General features: G+C 37.7%; 1 protein-coding gene across 2 annotated transcripts in view; it reads left to right on the top strand.

The window, feature by feature from the left end:
- Positions 1-23,467, top strand: part of ADK (adenosine kinase) — a 268,376-nt gene that overhangs the window by 219,243 nt on the left and 25,666 nt on the right. For both annotated transcript variants that reach the window (XM_030950758.1, XM_030950759.1), the window contains exons 8-9: positions 2,483-2,518; positions 8,649-8,763. In XM_030950758.1, the coding sequence (XP_030806618.1) occupies positions 2,483-2,518; positions 8,649-8,763 (151 nt within the window). The remainder of the gene's footprint in view (positions 1-2,482; positions 2,519-8,648; positions 8,764-23,467) is intronic.

Below are 23,467 nucleotides of genomic sequence, written 5' to 3'. Positions count from 1 at the left end.
AATGCTGCATTCTCTGGGGAGCGGTAAAGCTTCTGTGTGGGTTGTTTATTTCCTTAATCCCTCCTTCTTCGTGATTTTCAGTGTCAGATGTAAAATGGAAAGCCTGTAAATATAGTGATTATCATACTGATTATCACCTGCACCAGGGAACGCCCCGGCTGGCCGCTGTAACCCAAGCAGTCTCCACATGTTACATCCACTTAGACTTTAACCTGACTACTTTATTAGAGACGTGAAGCTCAGTATGAGGTGCCCTAGGGCTGCACAGATGGGTTCTGCTTGTTTCCTGTTCTCACTGTTATTGTGAATAGATACTAAAAGGTTCTCATCGCTTTTATCTGGTTAATTTACTTTGAACTGTCCCTAGCAATCAGAGCCTGCCTCACATTTCTCAGCGTTTCACAAGCACTAAACTCTACAGTCCAAATGTGTGTTTTGAGCTTCATTAATTTTTTTTTTAACTGGAAAGGCCTTAATTCTTAAAGGGATCTCGTTCTGAGAGAGGCTGGTTTTTAGGGGACTGTAGGCACAATCCTTACTGAAATAAGCTGCTCAGGAGTCATTCTGAGGTTCAGTTGATCGGAGAGAAGAAAATTAAGATTGCTGTTGTTCTTTGGCATGCTCAGGCACCCTTAGATTAGAGGTCAACTGCAGGAAAATCTATGATTTTATGCTGGCTGCCATTATTCATGTAGCTGGGCAGCAGACCAGGCTAAAAGATGACGCTCTTACAGGAGAATTGGAAGATGAGATATTTTTTAACAAATGTGCAATCATTTTTCCTTTCTTGTGGAAGGGCCGGGTCTTCCAACACACATGTGCTATGCATGGGTGCCCCAGTACAGAAAATTAAGATGAATCCTCTCAAAGTCTCCCACACAAGAAAGCACCACTTCACTGGAACAGTTTTTATTTCATGTACCGGTGTCCAATTTCCTGGCCAGACAATAGTTTAACACAGATGTTAATGTCCTGCTGTATTGGGATTTTAAAGAAATCTCTTAGGACAGATCAGTGTAACTTCCGATTTCAATTGCATGACCAAAAACCTGAGGTTAAAGAAATTATTTGGCTAAAGACATAATTTTTAGTCAATTTTCTTATTCTCTTCCCCCTTATCACTCCTTTATTTATCTTATTTTATTTTTTCTTCTGTGTCACGGTCCCATTTGAGGCTTTCTTGATTGTGTTGCAGTTCATTGTGAGTGCATCACTACAGAGTGGGAGCTTGCAAGGCTCCTTTTTTCATATGAGCATAGGCTTTGTTAATCACATGCTGGTTTAGGAAAACACTGCATGATATCTTTGAACCCTACACTCCTTCTTGACAGCCAGGCTAGCAAATGTCATTGACTGTGTGATGTACAAGAAGGGATTCAATTGTAAGTAAATTGTCAAAGTGGCTAACCTTGCCCGCACCCAATTGTCAGGACCATGATTCAGTTTTTCTGTCAACATCAGCTAAGGGTAACCCGGTCAGCCTTATGTTTCTGCAGTGAAGCAGCCTGAGGAGTTGTGCTTTTCAGCTTATCACATTTTATTAACCTCAACTTACTGTTGTTATAATCAATTGTACCCACTTCAAATTCTTCTATTGCCCCCAAATTGACGGATCATGTAGGTCCACAACTGTGTGTTTTCTGAAGCACTGAAACCACTCATAGGCACACTGCATTGGTTTGGTGCAGTAGTTATTTCTGTTTAGTTAGATCAACTCACCATTTTGGCTCAAGATTATCCCTCTATTAATATTACTTGGCAAAAGTAATCTGGAAGAATGCATGTCAAAACATAAAGACTTCAAGGGTTTTCTGCAATATTTCCAACGTTAAGATAGAAAGTAAGTAAGGGAAAAACATTGTCTTCCATTCCCTTGCTTTTATTTCAAAACAGATTTTTAGTTGTACCAATTTATATAAATAAGACATGAGAACATACTGATACCATGATGCTTCCTCTGTTCTTTCAGGAAAAGAACATAGTTAAATTGCTTAAAGCAGTGATTAAGACATCAGAATATTTTTAAATGTTCATCTGATTCTACCACAAGGGTCTGAACACATTTAGTGATCCTGATTTTTTAATGCACTGTAGATGACAAATGATTTTTTTAAAATGGCTTGATAGCATGTATCCCATGAAGTGCCATTCATAAATGGAGATATGCTACAATTTCAATTAAAAAATATGTCTGAGGGATGTTTCCCAGTTCAAGTCCTATCTGCAGAAGTAACTTTCCTCGCTTGGAAAAAACATATTGTACCTTCTTTATTTGAACTTGTGAAATGTGTTGACATTGTACTGTTGTTGGGCTTGAGGGAAGAGGGAGAAGCTTTTGGTGCTACTATCAGAATTGCACAACTGTATATGGCTATATTGAGATAATCATGTAAAAGGAAAGCTGGCTGAATGAGTTTCAAAATGTGTTATTTCTTCATTATCTAGCACTTTATAATTAACTGTTCTTTTTTTATTATTTCAGGAAGCTGCCACTTTTGCTAGAGAGCAAGGCTTTGAGGTGAGTTAACCCACAATTGCACACTAAACAGATCCTAAAGGTTTTTTTCTTGCTGATAATGAAGTTCTTTTGGACAATGATTGATGTGCTATTATACTCTCCAAGCCTCGCAGCGGTTGCCATGGAAACTTGGCAGTCGTCATGGTTTCTTTGTTCTGCCAGCTCAGTGTTATGACGCACTCTGCTAGGTCTGCACCCAACATCGCCTACAGATGTTATTTATTGAATTTTGAAAAGCCTCTTGGGAAGCCGAGAGGTTGGGCACGGTTTCAAGCTGCCTCTGCAGATATGGGACCTGTCAGTTTGTTCAGTTAAAAAGCTACCTCATTAGCTGCATTACACTCCAGAAGGATTCACTGCTAAAGCAGTGGTGAAGCAACACTAAATAGTGAAATATAACACCGCTTAAATAACTTAAACCCTGCCATATGCGGATTATCATTATGCAAATGCATTTTAGAAAGGTTGTGTATAAAATTGTTAGGTACTGATTAATGTAAACCATGCTTTTTACAAACAGCTGCTTTTTAGAAAAGGTAGTGTGGAAATTGTTTCAAAACATATTCGAGTCAGTGTTTTCCATCTGAGCTCTAAAAATGTCTGATCCTCTACTTTCTTGAAGTAAATACTGTAGATTTTACAGTGATTTTCAGAGCTTTTGATTTCAGCTTCTCAAGATATTTATTTGACTGGTACCTCCCATTGGCTACATTCAGATAGCTTAATCTGGAGAACCATCAGCTATTGGTCTCTAACCAATTCAAACAGGCAGTTTTTAAATACTATAATTAATGTGACAAGGCTTGTGCTAATTTTGCAGATAGTAAGTGATCTTACTGAAATCTAAATTGCAGAACCGAACACACATAAATCCTTTTCCATGTTGCTTTTTCACTGGAATAAGACCCACCTTAATTGATTTGTTTGCGGTGTAAAAGAACAGAAAGGAGTTTGACTGCTCAACACCCATTTTGCATAAATAATAGAAGCCGCGCAATTCAAACCACATCACTTCCAGAGTGTGCCACTTCTGTGTGTGATTGGTTGCATAGAAAAAAAGAGGGAAAGACTGACAGCTTTTGTTCTACAATTTAGATTTCTTTAGAACCATACACCAGCAGGTACATCAATGCCATCGCTGTTTTAGCTATTAAAACTGTGGGCTGTCCCATTTCATTTTATGTTTCCCAAATTCACATGGCTGCTTTGTAGAAATCAAGACTTTTTATCACTGTCAGTTTTCATTTGTATAATCTGTATTGTTAGGCATAAAAATACACTTTGGGTTTATGCTAATGAATGAATTTCACAGATGCCTCCAAAATATGAAGCATAAGATATTATTGGTACCCTCTGGTAGCTAGACAATAAAAAGAAAGGAAGTAGTGTATTAAGTCTACCCATTCTATATTTTTATTGCCCCCTTGAGCTAAAGACTTTGAATGTGCCTGGTTTAAATTCAGCTCTAGTGACAAACTGCTTTTGCTGGTGTCTGCTAACTACCATCATATTAACCTTTCCATTAGTGCATGCTTAGAGATTTTAGCACAGTTCCTCCTGAACATCCTAAATCTGCCACATTTGATTACAGCATATCAGTAAAGTGCACAATGATTATGATCTTATCTCTTATTACTCCCTTGCTTGGCAACAATTCACATGTCAAGTTTGCTGACAGAGATGAGTAAAACTTGATAGTGTCCACAGTTTTGTTTTCCTTTTGTGCTGTGGAGGCAAAAAAAAAAAAAATCACACTGATAATAAAGCACCTTATGAAAAACTTGAAGAGCTTCCATTAACCTTTCAATTAAAACCAAGAAAAATTCCCAGTAACTCTCAAAAGCTTGATTTTTATATCGAGAATAGAAAGCTGGTAAAGCATGGCAAATTAAAGGAAAGGACTTGATTGACCAGGGCAAAAATCAAGAGGATGTTTTTCATAGAATTGGTTAAAAGTTGCTGGTGGCTGCATTTGAATTGCCACCTGGAAAGACTTTTAATTTTTAATCAGAAATCTTTTAGCATAGAAAATCAGTTGGTGACCGGCTTCTTTTGTTTAGTTGTTTGTTTGTTTATGGTTTTTTGTTCTACCTCACCATAATACCAACATTTTTGTATACTAAGTTTATCTTCTACACATGAAATGAATTCAATCTATCTGAAACAGTTTTTGAAAAAAAAGAGAAGTTACAATTAAGAGAACTTCAGGAAAATAGACACCTTTTCTGAAGAAGTGAAATCTTGTTATGGGTGAGAGACAACACCATGACACAAATCTGTTTATTTCTTTGTAAGGGAAATTCCATTCAAAGGAATTTTAATCTTTATGCTGAACCATTCCCACAGTTAGTGTTCCATTGTACTTTGCTGAAATACAAAGTATTTTTGCAAAATCAGTCACGATATTTGAAGACCATTATTTCCTTCACTTTATGCCCTGACCAACACTTATCTGTAATAATCAAAAATAGGACATTACTTCTGATGTTGTCTCTTTCTGAGCATCCCTGTGGGGTTGGGTTTTTTTGGTGAATTTCATATTCTATGGCATTTTTAAACTAGATAAATATATATATATATATATATATATATATATATATATATATATATAGTGTATATCTATACATATTTTATATTTTGATGACATTTCTATTAATTTTCAAATAACAAAGGCTTATGAGGTTTTGCTTTTACAAAAAAGTGACTTCCTGTTCCTTCTGCATAGAAGTTAGGAAAACAAAATACTACTTTAAACATAAAATTTAGGGTTCAGTTCTGTCTGTCCACACAAGAAGCAAACTGAAATGAACGGGACAGTAAATATCTAAGGGATTAGTAGCAGCTGCCATGCAAAATAACTTTTCTTGTTAGAGGTCTCCTCTAAGTCCATATTCATCAGGGAACCATATTAGAGAGAGTTTTGTTACCCTGGACCAGCTTTAGGTCTTTAAGTTAATGAGGTGCACTGCACAAGTGCACTGTTTTGGAAGGATTTATGCCTGTTTAGGTCAGGGCTATGGCAGTCCCAGCTGTTGGGGGTCTGGTCAGAGGCAGGGCTCAGAAGACAAGGTTTGGTAGTGGTTCTGGCTGGATGCAGTTTGGCACATGCCCTTGTCTGATGCTGGGACACCTGGCATGCTTCCTTCACCTGCTCTATCCCACACTGCTGCTCTGAGTGCCACCTACAAGGTTCTTCAGGTGCAGCATCAACAGGCAAATCATGCTTCAGTGAGATTTGTATGTCAGCTTTGTTAAACCAGGTTCAAGTATGTAAGTGGGTATGTGGGAGTATCCAGTGAATTTGGGGAGTGTGTAGAGGCTTTAAACCACAAACCAGTGCAGTCTTATCATTCAGCCGTGTCCAGAGGCCCAGGACGTGTAAGAAAGACTCAGTAAATGGGCAGGTAACAATCACTGCAAAACAAATATTATACATTTTGGCTATTTATTCTGAACAGAAGTCAGAGATGGCAGCGTTTGATGATGTTTGCCTGACAACAAAATGAGAGGCATTAGTACCTCTGCAGTCTTCAGCTGTAAATAGTCACATATTGTAAAATGTCACAATTGTACCTTCAAAAAAAACACCTGTGCAAACGTTTAAGCCTCCTCAGCACTCACATTGAAGCTCTATTTTATTCTCTTCCTTTGAAAAAAATTAGTACAGGAACTAATTTTGGTGAAAAATGATCAAGTTACTTTTTCCAGAAGACACTATTCAGCTATTTCTAAAGTCTGCAAAATCAGAAGTGTCCAAACCTCTCTGTCTTGAAATTTCTGCTTTTTAAAAAGTTACCTTTTTGACCTAAATACTTTCCTTCTACTGTTACACACCTATTATATATTTAATTCTTCCTGAAAACATATATGCTTTTTACTTTTTTTCCCTGTCTACATTACTTCATCCTTACCATCACTCTTCACAATCTCTTTCCTCGGGGTCCTCTTTTCTTCATCTAAGTTAATCTTTATTCTTCCTTAAGCTGAAGAAATCATCTCTTGATCATGCCATTTTCTCCTATTATAACTTCATCATTTTCCTTTTAACATTCATCGTGCCCGTAAATACATTGTACAAATATTTTTAAGCACTTTGATTTCTGTGCCTGCTTTACTCCACTGAAAATGTGCCTAATAAAGTCACTAGTAGCCACTTCCTACTTAGCAAAAACTAAACTCCTCTCCCCTGTTTCCTTTGATCTTCGTGATGCTTTATTGTGCTTAAGTTTGTGGATCTCTTAATTCCCAAGGCCTGAAGTAGCTCAGAATTGAGGTTAACCTTCCTGTGGCAAGGCTTAGGCAAGCCTGTGTATTACCAGGCTGGCGGCTGCATTCTCCATCCATCCCATATTCAACAGCTTGTGCCACCTGTTTATGAACAGCTGATACCTGCTGTTCACAAACCTCTTAAAAAAACCATTTCAAAACAGAAGAGCAACAATTTCAATTTTTTTCTCTGGCATCTTTAAGACACTCCTTGCCTTCTGAGAATTAGTGGTAAGATGGCCCCTGTTCCTGCCCTCAGTTCTTCTCTGGTAGCAGACATTGCCTTCTAAAAGCTTTATTAGCTGTCTAAGCAGGAGGAAGGAAGAAATAACACAAGTCAGAGTATCATATATGGAAATGAAAAGTAGGACAGAATTTTAAAAAGAGGAGAAGAGACCAGTAAATAAAAGGAAACTATTTTCATGTTTGCCACATGTATATAAATCAGTGGGTTCACTGACTACCCAAAGTTAGGGAAGAAACTAGAGGGAGGCTGAAAGTGTTGCAGAAAATGTAGGTATTTTCACATAAAGGAGTGCTGGTAAATATATTAACCCAGGCATATTCTCTGTAATAGTAATTGTGTCAAGTGAGTTTGGATTCATAACAAACAGTACACAAAGCAATGCAGGAAGTATTATTATGTTTTCATGTATTCAAGGCTAGGCCATTGCTATGTTTCACTACAGTTCCTTGTACAAAGAAGAAACTGGGGAAAAAATACAGCTTTATTTAACACAGATGTTAACAAAGTGGTGCACAGTAAATAGCACAGTGATTAGTTACAGTCATACATACTCCTTTCCTAATGTTAGAAAAATAAAAGAAAAAGCTATATATATATCAATTATGGCAAGAAATAAATTATGCCAAAGTTAATTTGTAGAACTTATTGACTTGAGTTAGAAATCTGAGAACAAAAGTTTCCCATATAGCATTATAAAAGGGTTTAATGTTAATACAAATAACAGAAATACCTATTATAGATTAGCTTGGAAACCAAGTCAATTAGAAATTGAAACCTTTTTGTTTTGATCATAGGGCAATGGTGACAACAGAAATTATAATATTCTAATGACAAGTGGTGTTGTTAGAGTTTACTGCATTAATTTAAACATTCCAAACTTGATGTGTAAGACACTGGATGAATGAGAGGTTTGGTTCAGTCTGCCAGGTTCTCTGCTCCTACCTACATGCAGAATGAAGTACAATATCCTTTGAAAGCAGAGATTTCTGAAACTTTTGCAGGTGAGCCTTCCTTCAGAAAATTGGTTATGTTCTGTGCCCCACTGAATATTCCTTTTGCCCTTTGCTTCCCTGCATCTCAATTATGCAACCAGCTAGTGGGCTGGGCTGCACACCCTTTCAGGGGTACAGTGCGCAGTTTGCTTGATGGGATCAGTTACTGTAGGGAAGTTAAAGTATTTGTAAGTGTGCTGAAGTCTGAGGTGTGACAATAGTATACAACCTGGCTAAATTGGATGAAAACCAGGCTCGGAGTTTATCCAAAGTACTCTCTTACCAATTTTATTTTTAATTTTATGATAGGTATGGTTAGAATCCAGTCAGCAGCAGAGAAACTCTCTAATTGCTCATTAAGAAATGTTCTGTAATTCCTTTGTTAGCTTTGCAGTGTTGCAGTGGTTGGAATAGCTGAACTATCTTTATCAAGATTAAAAACAATAGTCTCATAGTACTACATAAGCCCTTAGGAGAATGCCCTTTTTCCTTTTAAAAATCTTCCTCTACTGACAGTAAAGTCTATTTTATACCTAGCTGTAAGAAAATAAATCTTTGATCTGCTAATAAAGTTCCCACCACTCCAGTATGCTGTGACAAGAATTTTCTTTCCCTCTCTTAATAGACTGAAGACATTAAAGAGATAGCCCGGAAGACACAAGCCCTGCCGAAGGTGAACACTAAAAGGCAGCGAATTGTAGTCTTCACCCAAGGCAAAGATGACACTGTACTGGCTACGGGTATGTTTTTCAAATCTCCACTGCCACTCACAGTAAATGTTCCAGCTAATCAATTACAAGTTGAGGTCTTACAATTTTCAAATGGTAGTCAGAGCATTTGCCTTTTGATGTTACTCCTTGTTTCTCATCTTCTATGCTTTTAATTGTTTCAAGAGTCTGAATTTAAGAAGCTATTATTTCACAAGAATGCCTGAGTATTTAGTTCTGAACATTTTTATAACATAGATTTAAAATATTGATGCAGTTGGTTTTACTCAGATTTTTATGACTTGAGATTTTATCTGTGTAGCCATCTTTGCTGCAAACAAGAATACACTGTGCCTGCTGAGAACAGCTGTGCAACAGTGTAGTATATTTAAACATTTGCAAAGAGGAGGAAGTGAAATCCAGTACTAAGTGAATTTCCAGGCTTTTTTTGCTTTGAGCAGAAAGTCTCACTTTAGCTTTTCTCAGCCGTCTGCTCTTCAATTCTCAGAAGAGTACGTGGGAAAAAGGTGTTCTAGCAGGATTCAAGCAGTTTCTGCTGTCTAAATTGATGATGTACGACACACAGATTTAAGCATTATAAACATGACTGCCTACCTTTTGACAGTCTCTTTAATTCTGTCCACCTATGCTTCTAGACTAAATAAAGCTATTAAAAACATGTGCTGTGGTGAGCCATTTTAGTAGCTCATTCCTTCTCAAGGTGAGTTATTAGGCTGGGCTGAATTCCTCCTTTGGAAATCAAGTGAAGTAGAGGAAGCTTTGCACCTGAGGGACTGGTGCTTACTCATACAATATTTGCCTCAAACTCAGAATTGGCTTCAGACTGTGGCTTCAGGGCTAGGCACTAAGCAGGTATGTCACTGCTATAAAGATCATTCCTAGCAGCAGTTTGAATTATTTCTTCAAGAGTTTGCTCCTTCCCCTATTTTGTTAGCTACAAACTGTTTTAAAGGGAATAGATACCAGTCACTGAGAGTTGGATATGTGCAGTGCACTGATGATGATGGAAGTGTTCCTTCCAGAAAGTTACTGCCTGTTGTGAATGGCCCATGTGGAGGCACTCCACTTGAGTATTGTACACTTGACTGAAAAATAGCAGCATAAAAATGTTTTTATACATGAGCTAGTAATAATGTAGTAAACCTAAATCTTATGTGTAACCCTCCTGTGCTCTTATTTAATTTTCACTGAGTACTTTTTTTATTCTTCAAACTGGAGTTGTTAACAAATCCATTAATCCCTTCTTTGATATTTTTACAACCGGGAGCTTATTTGAGGACTGACACTTGCTAATCTTAGCTGTTTGTTCGCTATGAAATGAACTTAAATTAGAGAATGCACTTTATATGCATGATAAATGTGAGATGGATAGAGACTGTATGCAATGGTGTCAGCTACAAAAGCAAACATGATAAATGTTAAGGCAGTTTTGAGCCGTGGGATAAGCTATTCAGTGCACAAGCATAGCTGAATCTCTTTGCTATGTTGTTATTCATGGCAGCCAAATAAATGTCAATAATAAAAGAGAATTAAAGATTTTCATTTCCCAGAGGCAGTCCTCTAATACAGCTTGATCTTTCATTTCATTTGTAATTCGTTCTTGTGTCAGGATGCAATCATTCGCCAGGCTCTGTGTGTCATGTTAAGTCATTTAATAATGATTAAGAACATAAAAATGTTTGGCCTGTGGGGCAATTCTCGAAAGAGATACCAATTTGTTATTGTTTTCCCCCTTTTCCTTTGGTGTGGACCATCTTTTTCCCACCTCCTCACATTAAAATAATAATGAAAGAAGGAAAATGTATCCCTTAGTTTAGCATATGATGATGCCATAGAATGGCATAGAGTGCTGCTTACACACTTATTTCAGAGCTAACTAGGTCTACACTTATAACCTGCTGTGGAATCTATAAAAGTTTCTAAATTATCTTTAAAAGAATTACTACATTTAGGAGTTACCAGCATAAAATTATTATCTTTTTCCTGATGCATGGGAGTATGTTTTTTGAAAAAGCAAGCTGTGTGTACTTGTTTATCTTGCCTTTCTGAGGGAACAGTAAAGTCTCAAAGAGCTTGTGCCTAGATTAAAATAGTATTTGCAGAGTCAGCTATGGATTTGGGTATGCTTGTTCATACCTTCTGCTGTATATTTTGTCCAGGTTAACAATAATAAGAACAACATGTTTGTTATGTTGAACATATTTATGCAGAGACCTCGACAGATTGCAGAGAGACCTTGACAAATTAGAGAAATGGGCAATCACCAACTGTATGAAGTTTAATGAGGGCAAGTGCTGGATTCTGCACCCTGCACACAGGGATGGGGCAGCCCTGGCTGTCTGTACAGACTGGGGAAGGAGAGGCTGGAGAGGAGCCCTGTGAAAAGGGACCTGAAGGTCCTGGCCAGTGGCAAGGTGGATATGAGTCAGCAGTGCCCTGGCAACCAGGAGGGCCAACCATGTCTGGCTTGGATCAGGCTGAGCTCAGTGCAGAGTCACAGCCAGATGACCACCCCCATCCTCCTTCCCTTCCCCCTGCCCCATGCATGGCAAAATGAGACAGGCAGCCAGAGGCTGTGAGGACATCTGTAGCAGAGCTCTGTTTGCTCTGTCAAAGGCTCTGCTAAGAATGTTCCAAGCCAAGGCAGCCATGGGGCTGGATTGTAAGAGTAGGGTGCACCTCTTTGAAGAGTTATGTGTGGGTCAAATGAGGATCAGGTTATGGAAATCATGAGGGATATACTTGGATACAGTTCTGGCTGGAAGGAGAGGAAATAAGATGGATAAAAGGGGTTGTCACAGATTGCTGGGCCATTCATGAAGGGGCACAGAATGATACATGCTGAAAATTTGACCTGGGCTTTCTAGGGCACAGTAGAGGTGTGTGTGATATGAAGAAGTGCAGATTCAGCTGGTCACATGTGGAGAGGACTGTGGCAACAGTTCTTGATTTCTGGACATTCCAGAGAATGGAAGTATCAACAGGTATTTTAGGAGCAGAGCATGGGGCAGAAGGGCACAGCTTATTACCAAAAGAAAAGATTGACCAAACAGATTAGAAAATATAGTTCTTGCATATGAGAGAGAGAGCTTAGACTGAGACAGCTGAAAAAACACCTTCCTCCAAAAATCTGGCCTAGCCATAGTGCAGAGGTTTTGTCATCTTATGAATTGCTGCAATTTATACAACATTGTTTTAATGTCAACCAAAAATACTGGTGGCTTACCTCAAACAGACCACAAGCTGTAGGAAGTCAGGTATGGATTGACAGACAGCTTAGAGGTCCATGCAGCTGGAGCAGATCAATGAAACAGTAAGAATAAAAAACTACATCAGCAGTCTCAATCTAAGCCATTCCCATTTGTCAGTCCACTTTCTTTGGCTGTCAGAATTATTTGTGTTTTCAGAGGAAAAATTTCTCTGTCTTTATCCTGGAGTGCATTGGGTCTTTCTGCTGTCTGTTCATATCTGCTCCATCACAGTACTCCAGCCCCAAGGCCGCTTTTCTCTTCCCTTCCTTCCTGTTCTCTGTCATTGCAAGGAAGAGGAAAGCTCAAATTCAATTTGAGTGTGATCAGTGTGTTTTAGAGGGAAGGAAAGGAGTGTTTAGGATTGGCATACAGGAGCTGTGACAGATGAAGTGTTGACTTAATTAACTGTCACCTTCTAATAAGACTCCACAGAGCACAAAGAAATTATTGTGGTCTGAGGTTTTCCTCTCCACGTCATAGAATTGTAGAATGGTTTGGGTTGGAAGGAACCTTTAAAGGTCACCTAATCCTACCCCCCACAGTGGGAAAGGACATCTTCAACTGGAACACGAGCTGTTCAAAACCCTGTCCAGCCTGACCTTGAATGCTTCCAGGGCTGGGAATATCTGCAACACCTCTGGGCGGCCAGAGGTGCATTTTTTGGTGATGTTGAATTTTCTCTTTTTATACTGAAAAACTTGGAGGTGCTGGACATTCTCAGTGACTTTAAGAATGAGCACAGACAAAAAGATTTGTCATTTTCTCTATCATTGATCCCCAGCATGACTGAATTTTCATAAAACTCTTTTGGAAAAACCAGCCTGTGAGAGACACATGTGACAAAAGCTTTCAGCACAGGGGATTATACTCAGGGAAAGGAAGAGTATTGGGTTAATTTCTTGTGCAGATGCTCCTCAGCTGTCCTGGGAATTACATGGCTATGAAGACTCTGTTCCCACTACCACAGCCTTGTTCCATGATATCCCTGTTAGCAGGCCTGAGATTCCAGATTTGACTGAGTTTTGAGGTTTGACTAAGCCTATAGGATACATTTCATATTTCAAGACTTTCTTCTATAACCACAAGAAATATACATAAGCAGGGGAAGTTAATGAACATATGCAGTCTCCTGATTTCAGCAGCTGGAGCTTTTAAGAAATGCACCAAAAATCGCAAGCTCTGGTAGGAACATATATGTCCTATCTATATGTGTGCTCTAATGTTTGTCAGAGTTGCTCATAACAGTTTTAAACAAATTACTTTTTGTCAGATATATTTTATGGCTGGTCTTGGCTCAGAGGGAAATCTTCAGAAAGTCTGAGCAAAATCGGTTCAGCAATGGAAAATGCTTTTATATTGAAATATTTGCATAATTCAAGACCAGCTGAAGCTACAAACTTTAAACTTGGCTTGTTTTATAGCTTTAATAGAGGAAAGAAAAACAATCCAAATTTAAAGAAAATCACTTCAACATTTTTCAAGTTATGAATGATGAAATCTGGCATGTTCAGAGGTGAACATAGAATTTTCCATTCTTTTTTCCCCCTGATGTTTGCAGGACCACCTCTATTTAAGGGCATGTTTGTAATAACCTCATTTGCTAGACTATGGCAGTGAAAATGGATTTTTCTAAGGATTCAAGCATTAAAGCCAAGTTGGGCTTACTAACCACTTAAATCTTCATTTTTTGGGACATATTACTTGAGATATTTCAGGAAATCTATTAGCAGTCTGGGCAAATGTGGTAAAAAGAGAGAAGTTCATCTTAAAACTTCATTAGTGCACCTACCACATGGTGCATGCAGAAACAGTTCTGTAGATTTTTGTGTTATCATTGTTGTTTGATCTAGTAAATTAAAGTCAGTGCAGTGTAGCCAAGTTAATATGCCACAATAAAATTGCAATGTTACCAAATTTTGGAGCCTGCCTACCAAGCTCTTGCTGTTGAAGAAATAGTAGGCATTTGCCTCTACGTGTTATCTGAAACAGGAGACTGAGCTGAATGGGTGTTGGTGTCACCCAGTACAGCTGTTCTTGTGGTAATATATACAGATATGCTCACAAATTAAAATTTGCTATGTTGGAATAGAACTAAAACCTGATCTTAATTAAAATAATGACAAATGAGAGTATGTTTTGTGAATTATGAAACTCCTTTTACTTTGTAAGTATATGTTAGATCTCAAGTATTTTAGGAGATTTTTAAAAACCCTTCCTTTAAGAAGGTTTATCACATTCTGGATACAGAATGAGAGATTTTAAGAGCCATTCTTAGATCACAATAGCATGATGGGGTATGCTTTTTGAGGGGAATACAGAGGGCTGATGTTCAAGCATGTAGTTCACTCTAAACAGAGGCCAGTAGGTTTTCTTTGTCACGTTGTGCTGCAATCCCAGACCAACATGTTGCCCTGTAAGCCTACCTGTATAACAGAGAAGAATTTAATACTGTTGACACTGCTGACATTTTAGGGTGGGTCTGTTTGCAGCTCTTCTTCTCTAAGTTCCTGAGTATAATGTGTTCTTCTCTAAGAAGCAAGGAAAGATGGGATTTTTTTTCCTTGCTTACAGCTTTCCTGCTTGGCCTTCCAGACAGGAAAACCTTGACTTGCCCTTTTTTTATCAGCTGGGCTTCCTATGCATTTATACACACCAGAGTAGTACCTTGGACCCAGGGAAACAGCAGCTGAGTTTTATTACCATGTGCTCTCTTTTTCACACAATTGCACACTTTCACTCTTCCCTATACATTTATATTCACAAATGGAACGGATAATTTCAAAAACAAAAGTGGGTTTAGAAAAAAAAGACATTTTAGTCCCCTAATGGCTTAACAAGTAAGCCAGAAAGTCCACAATAATCAGGTTTTTTGTGTCTTATGAAACAAAAAATCTAAATTAATAATTAGCATTTGTTGGTAGGGATTAATGAATAGCAAAGCTGGTAATACCTTTTTGTAACTGAGACCTTTCATGCATTTATGCTGTGTGGGAGTGGAAGAGCATTTTATTGGAGAGGTGAAACACATTATTAAAACCTAAATTCGTGGATATAGATATCTTGATTGAACTTAGAAGTGTACCAACTGTTGCACCTCAAAGAATGTGTATGCACATATGTAAATAGGCACATGCGTGTGTTTCAGTAATTTCATATTGATTTAAGAAAAGTATTCTTCTCTGGTCTATTGTGTCAATACACCAATTTAGCCCAGAAATTGAGAGTAAGATGGGAAATCCCTTATTCATGTATAATCACCAGGAGTAAGGAATATCAAACCTAGCTCCATTTTCAGGTGCTACAATGAGTTTACATTCTACAATTCTGAGGAAAAATTACCCCTTTAGGCTATGGAAAAATGCATGTTTGTTAAATGACAATAAATATGAGCCCCTACTCCATTCCTTAGAACTAGCCTGTATTTATTCTTCCAAGGAAGAATTTCTGTACTTGTTTCTCAGATACTGATACATAGATTTAGGAATTCAGTTTTTATACTGTAATTCTAAAAAGGATTCTTGGAGACATAACTATTAATAGCTAAATCCACTGCTTAGGTAGTAGAAATTATATGATATTGGAGTGGCAATACAGAATGAAAGAGTAGAAACAAGACTGAGGCAGATCAAAGATTTATCTCTAACGTGATGTTTGCAAGTGTACAGCAGTGGGAACTTGGGAAAGGAGATAAAACCAGAGCAAATCTGGAGTAATAGTTCCATGTTACACTCCAGCAAAATGTTGCTTGGGGATTTGTGAACCAGAGATGTTGTCTTTGTGCTGAATAGGCCAGAATAGGATTTTATTATACATGTCTTGTGATAAGGAGTGTCACAGAGACTGTGTTATGTAAAGAAATACCTCCCCTTATTTGTTTGGATTCAGACACAAGTGCTCCTGTCTGCCTTCAGCTGCTTGTACTGCTTGGTCAGTCCATAACCATTTCATGTACAAGGTCTTTTTACTTTGGATTTAGAAGAACTCTTGCTTAGCTCCCCTGCACTAGTCTTTTTTCCAGACTCTTTTTGTATTCTGTTTACTTGTTCTGTGTTTGATCCATAATTCTGACACTCTGAGCCACCTTTCACTGCACCTTTTTGCAGGTCTGCATTGTCTTTGTGAGTGGGGGACCAGAATGTTCAACTTGCAGGTTCCTGAGGAATTTACAAAGTGGCTTAATTTTGTTGTTTTCTTTGTTCTGTATTCCTCTCTTAGTAGTTCCTAACAGTTTACTTGCTTTTCTGGCTGCCACTTATGATTGATCTGACATTTTCATAGAATTATCTGTTATAACTTCAAATTTTCTTTATGGTATGGTAATTTGTGGTTTAGAGCCCATCATTGAGTGTTTAAAGCTAGATAATTTTTTATATGGGCACCTTTTTTGCATTGATTGACAAAGAATTCTATAGCCCTTTAATCTTGGACACTTTTACCATTCTTCGCACTCGGCTTTTGTTTTTACTATCCCAAATTAATTTAAATATCTCACAAGAAGACAGTGCCTGCTGCACTGCTCCCTCAGAAATGGTTTATCTAGGCAGGAGATGCTACCCTAGAGCAGGCACACACAGTTAGCATTGAAACTGGACTTAGGCAGGGGGATTTTGGTAAGGCAACCCCTTAAATCACTTCAGGCCTTTCTTGCTTGACTCTGCAGAGCAAAATTGAAGGAATTTACAGTAACATACTGATTTAGGGGCCATTAAATCCCAAATAACCATTCTCTTTCTGGAAAGAAAGTACCTCTAAACTGCAGTGGTTTGGGGGTGGGAGGGTATGAGGCATAAACATGGTGCCTTGTTTTGAATTTCCATCTAGCAACAAAGACTCAAGTTCCAAAGTTGGAATAGAAGTAACTTCAGCGTTGGCTGATAATGCTGTAGAATGATGTCTGCAAAGCAAAGAGCAAAGAATACAGGGACAGAGCCACAGAAGGAAAACAAACTCTATTAGGTCTTATGCTGAAAACCACCAATTTTATTATAGATCTCAACTGGAAAGGATGGTGAAACAGCAGAGTCAGTAATTGGGAAGCACTGGAAGCGGAACTGCTTTCCAAGTTTAAATTGTGCTTTTCACATATACATGTAATTGATGCAGCTTTGTCAAGGTTATCCCTGTTTTCTGAAAATAACACCTACCTACCCACCTACCTACCTACCTTCCCACCCCTGCCCACCTGTCTCCCTGTGCACCAAACAGGGAATTCTGGTGACTTCTGGTGTTTCAGCAACTGTCCCTACATCTACAGTGTTATGTCAGCCTAAATATATCTTTATGAGTTTTTGAAAAAACTGAAGAAAATCCAAATCTATAGTATTCAGTTTCATAGAAAATAATAATCCTAGACACTTTTAATTAAATTTATGCTTTAAGTTTAAAGTTCACCACTGTCCTTTTCTGTGCAGTCATTCGATGTTCCTGCAATATTCAGTGTTGGACACTTGCCATTTCTCCTGAAGAACATATGCTTTAATGAGTTGAAATCTGAAACCTGTGCTTTAAAGGTTTACAGTGCTTACGCTTCTCACCGCCCAACATTTTAGGGTTGAATCATACTAACAGGATGTCTGTTTTATGAAATTAATCCAATAGTATTTTTTTACCAATAATTTTTGAGAAATAGATTTTCTCAGTAGCCTAATTTGGTGTGATTATTTTTTTCATTGTAAGAAATTAAATGTATGGCTTGTTCAGCAGGTTTCATAATAGATCAATAATTTGTTGGCTTAAGTTGTTTTTTTCCTGTGGAGATGTGGGAAGATCAATGTCTGTAGTGCCCTAGGTCAGGATCAATAGTTTTAATAAAACTTCGTTTTTTTGTTGTTTTGGGGTTGTTGGTTTTTTTGTTTTGCCTTTGTACCTTTGTATGGTTTTGCTTTTATTAATGAGCTTTTCCTTTAGTTTCAGACCATTAATGGTTTTCAGATAATGTCATACTGCCCAAGGTCAAGGCCAGTTTGAACTAAAAACTCTACTTATCAATCTTTAAATATATTGGATGGGCTTACATCTGTTAGAAGACATAAGAGTTAGAATCACTGCTTTCCAGGGACCAAAGTTAAAGCAAAACAAAATCTCAGCCTTTTGGGAGGATGACACATTCAGGCCTTTTTTGTGTTTCCTTAAATAAATAACAGATCTTGTTTATGGATCTCATTCTGGCATTAACAACGTGGGTAACTACTGTGGCCTTGACTGCTCTTCAGTTAAAGACACTAAATGCTCCATATGGACCTATATAATGGTATATTGCTCATTCCACAAAACCACTTTGAAATAAGATATAGCATCTCTTGTTTATTCCTGAAATTCTGGGTGGGAAGAGGCAAATTATCAAAGTGTGTGTTGTCAGCTGGAGTGCTTGAGAGAATGTGATGTTGCTGCCTCTGAGGCTCAAGACTGTGTCTTCTGAAATCAATGGAAAGATCTCATTAACTTCATTGGCTATTGATTATGGTCATGGAGAACTTAAAACATTCATGAATATAATGGATTATACTGATTCATGTGTCTTTTATGTGTGTTGTACCTTGTCTGGAATCTGTGATTCAATTTTTGTAGCTTACCTAGAGGTTATAGAGAAAGCAAACTTCATGTGAGCTGAAAGATTTGAAAACACATTTCACCTGGAGGTCTTTGTGTGGTAGAAGTGAGGGGCACAAAGAACTGCACCCTTTGACCACTGGCACCTAGGCAGATTGTCTTCTCTAGGAGATATTTTTTCCATTATTTTGGCAGTGTTAGCCTGTTTTTTACTTGGCAGCAGTTCACTTCATAACAAATTATCACAGAGGAGTTTAAACAGCAGAATCTGTACTCAGAAGGTGCCCTACAGACTCTGGTAGCCCATCATCTTTAATTTAGAGATTTTATTTCCCATCTTGTGATTACAGTTGAATGAACATTGTAGAAAAGTTTAAATTGCAGCTATCTGCGTTATGCTTTTGCCATAAATGATGGAACTTATGTTTTCAAGCCTCTAATCTTCACCTGCTCAAATAATCTCTATAGAATAATTGCACAGAATGGAAGGAGAGTAAAATGTGGGTATGTATGGTGTCCCTGGATGAAAATTAACTGCAGGAACTGACCCTTTGATTAGAAGTTTCTCTGCTGTAGCATCCAATTTCAGACAGAGAAAGTTGTGGGAAGTAGATGGCTGAATGGAAGACGAATCCTTAGCTCCAGGAGGGACAGAGCAGAGATCCTCTGTAGTGGAAAAAGCAGACAAAGGGGATTTGAATGGGTCCTGCTTTGCCTGACTTTGGGGACTTGGAATTTATTTTGTGCAAGATGACAAAATGTCTAGAATGAACTCTGAGGGCATGTGGGAGGCTAATTGGAGTGCTTTGAAATGGTTAATTGTCTAAAGGTGGAATTGTGAGATTTTATGATCAGTTTGGCTCAGTGATTTCCACAGTAGGTCTTAGAGATACTGCAAAGTGGAAATTATTTAAATGCCATATGTGAAACGTAGGCTGTGCTTGTCAGTCTGATACCAATGACCTGGCCTTGACACACCTGAGCATATTATAGACTGTGAAGTGGCAGTTACGATATAAACCTCTGGATGGCAAAAATAATGTTTATGTAGTTTTGTAGTTGATCCCATGTGAATGAAAGTAGGCTCTGTCTTATTTTCACTCTGTTTTCTTTGTTATGAATAATAAAGACAGTAAAGTAAGCAGATCTGGCATAGAGTATATACAGACAGCAGATTTAGTGAATAGGGTAAACATGGACTGGTTTTATATTGTTATGTTTTGGCTATACCTACTGAATGATATAACATTAATGTTTGTTCAAAAAGAATGCACAGAGTAGTCTGACAGCAGATTTAAAGTTTGGGAGGCTGCATACACTGATTTTGTTTGCTGTAGTTCACTACCCTGTGCCCCCCACTGCCTTCCTAATCCATCCTGATTCTTATGCCTGCCCCAGGGATTAGCAGTCAAAACTACATCAGAGAGGAGTCTATGGAACCAAATATTTATGTCCCTTGTTATGTGACACTGTGATACTGTACTGTGAACCTGAAAAGATGCCAGGCCATGTGTTGTGTCTAATAGCAATTGATCAAAAATGGAACTGCAGAACTGTACTCCAAATTGTTTGCTGTATAAATTTGATAATAAGTACATTTCTTGATAGAATAGAAGAGTGCAGCAAAGTGTGCATGCCCTCTCTTCCCTCCGCACCTGTCCAAGTGCAGAATGCTGTTTGTACAGTACATTGTCCTCGCTGACAACTGAATAAGAATTTTTAGGAGCAGTTGGCTATCAAGTGATGGCAAATTTAAAGGTTATGCAAATTGTGCCAGTACAGCCCAGCTTGTTTCAGACCTCTTTTCTCTATTATCATATCAATTGAGTCAGCTCATAGTAGACAAAGCAAGGTTATGGGAACCACCTAGAGCATCATGCACCATTAAACATCAATGCAGCACACATGAACATCTGCAACAACGATCTTATTAACAGAGGGTAGAACGGAAGGCAATAAACAGCTTTCTCAGTCACCTAATTGTAAAAAATTTAATAACGTAATACTTGCATTATTTATCAACAGCAATTTGGTCAAAAATTACAATTGCAGTGGATTAGATTACAATACCTATTGTCTGCTGTAAATTCCTACAAAAATATGAAAATCCTTTTGTGAGCAATAAAACGCTTTAGTTAGTAGAATGCTAAAAATGCAATTTCTTTTAATTTCTGGCACATCATGAAATATAAGTATCTGCCTTTTGCGCTGACATTTTTATACTTGGCTAAAACCAAATATTATAAAAGAACCTAAGAATTGTTTTTGATTTCCTGCTTGTCTAGATAGCTTGAACATTTCAAAAATCAGGGCACAGTTGTTTTGTTGTGAAAAGTAACATACAGAAAACATAAAATGGTCTTGTGTGTGTGCAGTCAAAACAGATATTTGGAAAGACAAAGTAAAGCATATTAGATGTCTGTACTGGATATGTGTTGTGTGTTGGCTTCTGGAGGAGACTGGAGAAGATGAGAGTATATGAAGCTGTGCTCTCAAATTGCTGAGGGAAATGTATGCAAAAATTAAAGTATGTTAGAAGTAGATAAAAAAGAGAAAGGAGGTTTGGCTCTCTAAGGCCAAGCCAAACTCTAGGAATAGGTTAGGCTTGAAGCTCGCCCTTTGCTGGAATCAGATGCATGGGTGGGGAGGGACAGCCCCCTCTCCATGGAGGGGGGCACTGCTTGGCTCCCTGGGAAACAGAGGCTGCTTGGAAAGCTCAGAGCTGCAGGAGGAGAGCACCACTCTTCCACTTTTATCCTGAATGTGCGAATGCACAGGTATTTAAGAATTAAAGAAGCAAGGAAATAAGAGACTGGCTGAATAAATCAATACAGGCTCAAAAGTTGAGTTTGACAAGTGCATTCAGCAGAGAATCCTGCTCCAAACATTAGTCTGCTTCCAAGCAGCTTTGTTCCTTCCTGGCACCGTCTGCTCCCCACTGTTGCCACTGAGTAGCAGCAACCAGATCAGATTTGTATTTCTGTGGAAGAAAAATGAAGCCTTCTCCGTTTGTGTTAGCATGAAAATCCAGATTGTGCCAGGATCACTGGCTACAATTAGCCTCCTGGTCAGCAGTAGACACCTCAGTCATTGCTTTAATCAACAAGAATCAACAGGTGATGGCGAAGGATGTGGGGAAAAAGGAAAAGTGATTAGACAAAGATGAGTAGAAGCTTGGTAAAAGGATGAATTTGGCAAGTTGAGAGTTTCTGGCATTATATTTGTTACCACAGAAAAAGGAAAGTTTTTCTTTAAAAATGTTAACATCTTTCCTTTTAAATCTGGTTTTATTTCCTCCAGGAAAAGATGGCCAAAAAAAGCGGTGAAACTGTCTAAATAGCCATTAAGTGTATGTTTTCTATTGAAATGCTTCTAAAAGTAACAAATAACAAATATTTTCCATTTTTTTCTGCATTTTTGAGTTGCAATTCAAATGATCTCACTCTGTAGGCTAACCAGATTTTTTTCCCTGCATATCTCTGCAGTTTTTAAGGCAATATCCGCTTCTTGCCTTTCTTCATAACTTTTTAAAACTTAATTATATCAGCAGACTGTCCATATTTTTCTTATACACATCTATTTACTTGCTCACCAACCTTGCTTTTCAGATTGGAAACTCTTCAGAGCAGGATTCTTTTACTTCTAAAACACATCTTGGTGGTCATCTTGACAATACAGAATAATACAGATTACAGAGATCATGAGTTGAACTCACCTGTATGCACCAACTGAAGTTTGATTAATCTTAAAATGTTTTTTTGCCTCTAAAAAGATAAGTGTGTCATTGTGGGCATTATTTTGGAATCACTTAAATTTGAATTATTCAGCAAATTAATACTACAGAAATAATACTTTAAGGAAAAGTAACCAGGAGTGACAGGTGGTGATAGGAGTCTGACAATGTTCTGCAGAGAGAGAAGCTGTAGAATTCTGATTTTTCTCCTAGGTTACTTATTTTGCTTTTGTCAAGCAGCCTGACTTAAAAGCATTGGGGTTTACATTAAATGACAGTGCATGCCCTGTAAAGCCTCTTGAGTTACCTTTGTGGGTGCACATATGGGACTGCAATGCTTTAAAGGCCTTCACACACAAACATATGATCCAAGAGCTCTTGCCAGAAACTCTTTGTCAAAGCTGATATTACAGTAACTGTGTAGAAATTAATTTAATCCACTGTGTAGTCAATAATTGTAAAATTTATGGGGTGCATAATTTACACAAAAATGTGTGGGATGTTATTTTTAAAAGGTGATAGATTTACCATCCTGTTTATGTCCATGGTTAAACTGGTAACATGATACTACAAAGACCATAGTTTGGGGTATTTAATTATCTAAGAAATTATCTGCAACTAATGTAGGGGGAAAATAAGCTCCTTTATTTTGGGCCAGATTTTTATCTTAGGCCAGTATAACTCTTAAAGAATTCCATTAAAAACAGCAGAATTTCTCTGTTTCAACTGGCATTTTAAGGGTAGGATATTTCCTCACTGACCTTAGAAAAAATTTTGGCCTCCATTGCAGTGACATCTTCTAAATAGATTTAAAACCTGCTAAAGTCTGATAAAATTCATTTAGTAAGCATGTTTTATTCTTTAAAAGCAAACAAGTAGTCTTGGGAGATCTTAATTAAAGGCAACATGGAGCTTACAAATACAGAATGAGAAGAAAAAATTTGTAAAATTCTAGAGCTGAGCTCTGAGATAAAAGGGTGAAAAATTGAAATTTCTACATGTAATCTGAATTTTTAATGGCAGTGCTGTAGAATTTCTGTGATATAACTACCTCATCAATGTTCAGCTAGTAACAATTTTTATTTTTCAAGGAGAAGCAGATATATATGTTAACTTATTTTTAGTAATATATCTAGGGAAGGCTGTCTCTCTCATTCCAATGGACTGATTTTATTTATGAAAC

This window comes from Camarhynchus parvulus, chromosome 6, assembly GCF_901933205.1.
Source record: "Camarhynchus parvulus chromosome 6, STF_HiC, whole genome shotgun sequence".
Classification (NCBI taxonomy): Eukaryota; Metazoa; Chordata; class Aves; order Passeriformes; family Thraupidae; genus Camarhynchus; species Camarhynchus parvulus.
This window is presented reverse-complemented; position numbering and strand designations above follow the sequence as displayed.